The sequence below is a fragment of the Malania oleifera genome, chromosome 10, assembly GCF_029873635.1.
Source record: "Malania oleifera isolate guangnan ecotype guangnan chromosome 10, ASM2987363v1, whole genome shotgun sequence".
NCBI classification, from domain to species: domain Eukaryota; kingdom Viridiplantae; phylum Streptophyta; class Magnoliopsida; order Santalales; family Ximeniaceae; genus Malania; species Malania oleifera.
The window spans coordinates 24,725,941-24,733,944 of NC_080426.1; the positions used below are offsets into that span (position 1 = coordinate 24,725,941).

General features: G+C 37.2%; 1 protein-coding gene across 2 annotated transcripts; it reads left to right on the forward strand.

Annotated features, from left to right (window-relative positions):
- Window positions 1–7,791, forward strand: LOC131166272 (non-specific phospholipase C3-like). Of its 2 annotated transcripts, none has more exons than XM_058124672.1 (3): window positions 1–675; window positions 6,402–6,982; window positions 7,432–7,791. In XM_058124672.1, exons 1-3 carry the CDS (start codon window positions 56–58, stop codon window positions 7,764–7,766), a joined length of 1,536 nt encoding a protein of 511 aa, XP_057980655.1. In that variant the 5' UTR covers window positions 1–55; the 3' UTR covers window positions 7,767–7,791. The 2 variants fall into 2 exon arrangements, with proteins under 2 accessions (XP_057980655.1, XP_057980654.1); XM_058124671.1 differs by lacking the exon at window positions 1–675 and adding an exon at window positions 3,410–4,477.
- The last annotated feature ends 213 nt before the right edge of the window (window positions 7,792–8,004 follow it).

Here is an 8,004-nt window from a genome sequence, read left to right on the forward strand (position 1 = left end):
ATATAAACTTCAACTGCAAGCTAGGGGACTTCAACGAGCTTCTAGCAGAGCAGCAATGGCTTCTGAAAATGCATACCCCATCAAAACCGTCGTCATTTTGGTCCAGGAAAACCGCTCCTTCGACCACATGCTGGGATGGATGAAGTCCCTAAACCCCGGAATCAACGGCGTCACCGGCAGCGAGTCCAACCCCAAGTCCACATCCGACCCGACCTCGGATCGGATCTTCTACGGCAGCAACTCCGTGCACGTGAATCCGGACCCGGGTCACTCCTTCCAAGCAATCTACGAGCAGGTCTTCGGAACGCCGTGGAACCAGTCGTCGTCGTCATCGAAGCTCGCTCCGACCATGGAGGGCTTCGCGCAGCAGGCGGAGAGCGTGCAGGCGGGTCTGTCGGAGACGGTGATGAACGGGTTCAAACCGGAATCCGTGCCCGTATACAAGGAGCTGGTGGCGGAGTTCGCGGTATGCGACCGGTGGTTCGCGTCGATCCCCACTTCAACGCAGCCGAACCGGCTGTACTTGCACTCTGCGACGTCGTACGGGGCGACGAGCAACGACACGAAGAAGCTGGTAAAAGGGTACCCACAGAAGACGATATTTGAGTCGCTGGAGGAGGCGGGCTTCTCCTTTGGGATCTATTATCAGTCCGTCCCCTCTACCCTTTTCTACAGGTATGTTTATTTATTTTCAGTTTTCACGAGATCAGTTTTTCCTTTTCATTTTTAAAATAACTATCTTAAAATATAATAATTAAATCATTTAATGTAGTAGATTATGTTTAATTTTAACATATTTTGGGTAGGTTTTTTGACCTGATTAGTTGAGTATAAAATAGTAAAGGGATATAAAAATTTTTAAAACATTTAATATTAAATGACATAATTTTTTTTTTAAATCACCCCTTTATTTTATTTATTACTATCTAAACTCCGGAGGCAATAAACTTTTTTAAAACATTTAATATAAAATGACATAACTTTTTTTTTTTAAATCGCCCCTTTATTTTATTTATTACTATCTAAACTCCGGAGGCCGGAGTGTCAAGTCTCAGTCGAGATGAATCAGGCGATCAATTCGCAAATCAAGACCACCAAATGGTCCAAATCGGCAAACCTGAAACAAGTCATAGTAGCAACAAGTCAAAATCCCTATGATTCCAAGCCAATCAGAGATCAATGACAAGGAACTTATACGAGGAGGTTGAGAAGAGTCGAGAGACCGCGAGAGAAGAGATGGATGATGGCCGATCGGTGAGAATCTGAGAGAGTCGAGAGATGGAGAGAGATGGATGATGGTTGATCGCTCTTCATCTTCCACTTCGCCTTCGCCTTTGCTTTCAAGAAACACGTTGCACCCTGCACCAGCACCAGCACCAGCACCGAACAATGGAAGTTTGGATTCTTTGGAGCAGCCAAATGGGGTCGCGGCGATTGGCGTTGGCAAACAGGATAAGGGTTTGGTCGTTTGGAGGAACGGGAAAATGGGGATTCGGGGAAATACAAGGAGGTATTAGGGTTTTTAAGAATCTGAATAGTGAATTGACCGGGTGGGGGTGGGGTGTCGTGGGGCAGTATTATATATATATATATATATATATATATAAACAAGTCACCCAACCTGCTGGATCCAAATCGTCCAACCCGTTTATTAGACGGGTTAGGTTCAAGTTGAATAGTATATAAATAAATCACTTTTATTAAATCCAAATCCGATTTAAACAACCATGTCACAAGTGGCCCATCAAATTTTGACCTATTTTACAATTCCTAATTGACAAATGGGGTCCAAACCCAATTTAAATGGATTTCAATTTGGCACCCATCTATTATTCAACAGCTTAGCCCAAAAACAAGAAGCGCCCAAACCCACTTCTCGATTTGACCCACTAAGAAGGGCCACACTACACTACCCTTAGGATTGTTAAAAAAAAATAGATTTTTCTAATCAAATATTTATATATAAAATATTATGGGAAAGATCAAACAAGTAAGAACTCTCAAAAATAGATTTTCAAAATGTATGAGTATGTGAAAGTATTTGCAAAGAGAGTGTTTTGAAGATGCACTAAACTCTCTATTTCAAAAAAATATTTTCAAGTGAATATCAAAGAGAGTATTAAAAATATGTGCTTGAAATGTAAAGGATATAGCAAAGGAAGTGTAAAAATTTTAGAGGAAATTTTGCTAATCACATTTTGCTAATCAATCCTTAATTGAGTCAATGAGATGTATATATAGGGTGCCCTTATTTTTTAACCATTGAGGACTTGTTGGGAATATTTAAAAATGTTTAATTGTAATTTAACCCAATTTATCCCTAATTACTGCAATTAAAATTAAAACAACTCTAGAGATTCGGTCGTCCGGTCCTTAGGGCCGGTCGCCCGAACAGACATGGATAGGAAAATTAAGTTTTGAACTTTTGGTACTCGGGCAAAGGTTCGAGTGGCTGAATCAAGACGATTTTCCAAACTGTTCAAGGTTCGATTGCCTAGGATATTTTTAAATTGAGTATTCGAGCTCCCGAGGAAGGTGAAAAGTGACATCCCTTTGGTTTGGTCGACCGTGAACAGTGCGTTCATTTTGGGTTGGTCACCTGAACCTAAGTCAACCTTTTGACTCTTTAACTATTCGATCGATCGAGGTGTTTTCAAAGCACAAGGTTGGGTCGCCCGACGTCCTTTCAATCTTAAGAAATAGGTCCTTTTTTTATTTAAGTTCACCCCTGATAGCATAGTCATGATTTGTGAGTTTCAGGAGATTTGTGCAATTGATGTGTAAGGACCTAAGGGTCGATCTGTGGTCTCTTGAGCATTTAGACCTATCATACATGTGATGCAGTTATTACAAATCATATTATATTACAAACAAAGTAAAATTAAATGCAAATTACAACAACAAAGAAGTCTTCATTCTTTTACTTTTCCAGATGTCATATATGAAATATGATTTTCAAGGTCTGTATGGCTTCCCTGAGTTCCTACCATCAGTACATGCTAAGAATAAACTTGTTTAAGAAGTTTAGTGCACTGGTGAGAAACATTGGTTTTGTCATAGTCAAAACGAGATCAAACTCATAGAATCGACAAGGAGTCCATTGTGTCTTGGACCCAACCATATATATAAGCACTCATTTTCGGATTCATATACTTGATCCTCCAAATCAAATCCTTAATTATGGAGGATTTGGTGCCAAAAAAAACAATCACGCTAGAGCATGCGCGAACTTTTATTTCTTTACGATTTTCTTCTCTTATCATTTATTGTAACCACATGTGTGGCCCAACAAAATATGATCGGACTTTTTATTATTTTGCATATGAACAACAAGGCGGCCTGTAATGGTTTTAGATTCAATTTCAGTGAGGTATTATCTACTTTGATATACTGATATCACATATTTATCTTATAAAAGGCGCCTTATATAGTTAGGGTCCAAATCATCTTTATTAGTCAAGATCTCCTTAATACATATCCGATATCATGACAGAATGTCTTGTTCAATCTTGATACTCTCATCAGAATAGCTTATACTTCTGCATAGGAGGTGTAGTATCCTCAAAATAGCTCTAATACCAAATATAGCCCAATTCTAACGAGGCTTTAGTCTAAGATATTTTAGAACACATATCATGCATTGACACAAAGGATAATTAAAAAAAAGCGCGTGGTTTAAATTATTTAGATCAAACCCCCTGTACTTTGACCTCCTGCAGCTTTCTTCACCGAACCAACTTTCCTTGTCTCCTTTCCCTCTATATACACATACATATTTATTTATACTTCACTGCTGTATAAACTTCAACCGCAAGATAGGGAACTTCAAAGAGCTTCCAAGCAGAGCAGCAATGGCTTCTGAAAATGCATACCCCATCAAAACCGTCGTCGTTTTGGTCCAGGAAAACCGCTCCTTCGACCATATGCTGGGATGGATGAAGTCCCTAAACCCCGAAATCAACGGCGTCACCGGTAGCGAGTCCAACCCCAAGTCCACATCCGACCCGAACTCGGGTCGGATCTTCTACGGCAGCAACTCCGTGCACGTGAATCCGGACCCGGGTCACTCCTTCCAAGCAATCTACGAGCAGGTCTTCGGAACGCCGTGGAACCAGTCGCCGTCGTCGTCGTCGTCGAAGCTCGCTCCGACCATGGAGGGCTTCGCGCAGCAGGCGGAGAGCGTGCAGGTGGGTCTGTCGGAGACGGTGATGAACGGGTTCAAACCGGAATCCTTGCCCGTATTCAAGGAGCTGGTGGCGGAGTTCGCGGTGTGCGACCGGTGGTTCGCGTCGATCCCGACTTTGACGCAGCCGAACCGGCTGTACGTGCACTCTGCGACGTCGTACGGGGCGACGAGCAACGACACGGAGAAGCTGGTAGAAGGGTACCCGCAGAAGACGATATTTGAGTCACTGGAGGAGGCGGGCTTCTCCTTTGGGATCTATTATCAGTCCGTCCCCTCTACCCTTTTGTACAGGTATATTTATTTATTTTCAGTTTTCATGAGATCAGTTTTTCCTTATCATTTTTAAAATAACTATCTTAAAATGTAATAAATAAATAATTTAATATAGTAGAATAAGTTTAAATTTTAACATATTTTGGTTAGGTTTTTGACCTGATTAGTTGAGTTTAAAATAGCAAGGAGACAAAATATTTTGATGTAATATTGTGTTAGTTATTGGGGTATTTTGATAAATTAAGGGCATGCTTGAATCAAATATTTTTTTTAGAAAAGAAAAATAAAAAGAAACTTGTTTTCATTCATTTTTTAATATTAAATACTACTAAAAATAAATATTTATTTTCATATGATTAAATTTTTTTAAAAATCAAATATTAATAATGTACAAAATTATTATTTTTTATAATTTTAAAATATTTTTTTATTTTCTTTCTCATTTTCCTTTATAATCAAAAAAAAAAAAAAAGAGGATATAAGTTGATTTCTTTTTAAATATTTTAAAATTTTAAATAGGGCCTAAAATACCATATCAAATTAGGAATCTATTTTCTTATGTAGGATAAAATATAAATTATGTAAGGAACTTTCATATATAAGTCAAGAAATTAAAAATTATTCAGTGCACACCCTAATAAATTTAGAAATGAAAATATATTAATATTATGTTTGCAAGACTTTGAATTTAAATTTATATTAGATTTATATAAGTTTTATTACAATTTGTTCAAATCTACTCAAATTCAAATTTAATATCTAAAAGTTAAGCAGCATAAATAGTGAATATTAATAACTAACAAAAATAATAATGATATTTCCATAATCTACATTGTAAATAACTAAGATAGTCTTTTATGTAAGTATGATAGCATTTTATTGTACTAAAAAGAAGGCTATAATTCTGTTGCATTAGTTACAACATAAGACGAAAGTTTCGTTTTTCAATTTCAATTAATTATTTGATTAATTTTGAAACATTTGGATGAATTATTGTACTTAATATTCTAATTTTTAGTTATTGAAATGTTTATCGTACATAATATTTCATTTGTTTAGCTTATCGAAAAACTTATTACACCTAATATTCCTTTTTGTTTAATTAATTTTATGAGCTTTGCCTTAATTACTAATTAGTCAAATTTACATATTTCATTGAGGTGTTTTTTCATTGTCCAAGGTTGAATTTTGATAATTAAAGTTTGACAAATGATTTTTCCATTTTTAGAAGAGAAGCACCTTAAATATTAATTATTAATTGAATTCTCAAACATATTTTTAGATATATTTCTCTACTTTAAAGTCAATGTGACTCGAAAAATAATAATTTGAATTAAAATGAGATTTTTTTTTATGGAACTTTTGTTTTATATATTTTTCGTATATATATATATATATAAAGTTAAGGAACAATAATGATGAATGAAGAAGACTCTCCTCACCACCATCATATTAATTATTTTGATTAGATTGGGGGTGGGGGGGTGTGGGGTGATAATCATCAAGAAAAAAGTTATTCATTCAAAATATATGCAGGCTGTCATGATATGATAGGAGAAAAGAACCCTATGCTACCCTCCACCTCTAATAATTAATTAATTATTCATAAATTATGATTAGACAAAACAAAACACCAGCCGTGTCGGCCGCACCCCGTGACTACTTCCAATTTCGAACCACGTGTTGCACGTGCAGCGCAGGGCATGGCTCGTGGTGCGCCACTGCATATGCAAGTGGGCGGTCTTCTCTTTCTCCATCTAATTCAATTTTATATTTTCACATAGTTAATTTCGCATTATTCTTTGTTGTTGTTATTTAATTTCGCATATACATTAATTTACTAATTTATTTATCAACTAAAATTTTTATTTTGAGAAATAGTAAGGAAAAAAGAGTGCTGTTTTGATTGAAAATTGAATTTAGCGGTGCGCGGCGCCTGCAGGAACCTGAGGAAATTGAAATACGTAGACAACTTCCACCAGTACGACCTGGACTTCAAGCGCCACTGCGAAAAGGGGAAGCTTCCCAATTACGTGGTCATCGAACAGAGATACTTCGACATGAAATTGCTACCGGCGAACGACGACCACCCCTCTCACGACGTCTCCGAAGGCCAAAAATTCGTTAAGGAAGTCTACGAGGCTCTCCGATCAAGCCCTCAGTGGAACCAGACGCTGTTCCTCATCATCTACGACGAGCACGGCGGCTTTTACGACCACGTCCCCACGCCAGCCGACGGAGTGCCCAGCCCCGACGGCATCGCAGGCCCCGAGCCGTTCAACTTTCAGTTCGATCGGTTGGGGGTCAGGGTTCCGGCGATTTTGATTTCTCCGTGGATCGAGCGCGGAACGGTGTTGCACGGGCCTTCGGGGCCGTATCCGTCGTCGGAGTTCGAGCATTCCTCGATTCCGGCGACTGTGAAGAAGATTTTCAACCTGAAGGAGTTTCTGACGAAGCGGGATGCGTGGGCGGGAACGTTTGAGGGCGTGCTGAGCAGACAGAGCCCAAGAACTGATTGTCCAGGTGAACCTCAATTTAATTTACATTAATTAATTAATTAATTAAAAAAAATGTTCTTCCCATCTCTATAACATGATAGGCACACGTCAACTACTCTATGCTTGCATATAAAAATAAATAAACAGTCAAATTTTATTAGGTTAAAGCTCATTAGAAATATGGAGAAGGATTATATATACATAAGGAGAGTTCTCATTATCAACATTAGATGTGAACACACACAACAAGTGCAAGTGTGTTTCACAATCTTAAACTTACAGAATTCTTATGAATAATTTTTTAAATAAGCATTAATTGAATAATTATCTATTATTTTATTTTTAATCTTAATTTTATAATTTGAAAAAAAAAAAAACAAGAAAGAAATGTATTTTTAGAAAAATTCTACTTTGGATTCCTTTCAATAATGTATAAATAACCTTTTCATACTATGATAAATTTTTATATTGCAGTGACTTTGTCAAGCCCAATAAAATTGCGAGAGACAGAGGCCAACGAGGAGACAAAGTTAAGTGAGTTTCAAGAAGAGTTGGTGCAAATGGCAGCTACATTAAACGGTGACCATAAAAAGGATGAGTATCCGTACAAACTGGTCGAGAACATGAATGTTTCAGAGGCACTTGCATATGTGAAAGGTGCATTCAAAACGTTCTTGGATGAAATGACAGTTAACAAAAATGGTACCCATGAATCTGAGATTAATGAGTTGACGAATTTTGCATCCACACAATCCACAAACAAATCCTTTGTTCAGAAGATATTCTCTTGTTTAATTTGCGATCAATAAGCTTAAACCCAAACGTCCTTTTACACTTTGAGCCTTCTTGTATTTTGTTAAGGATTTGAAATCGCTTTTGGTTGGTTTGTACTATTTGATTTGCATGTTGTACTTGCTTTTCTTATGATGTAAGATATTCTAACTTGTGTAAAAATGAGAGTTTAATGCATCCTTGCCACTTGTACCGCAAAAAAATATTTTTTTTAACTAGCTAGCTCCATTTAGCTCAAAACCATTATATTCATTG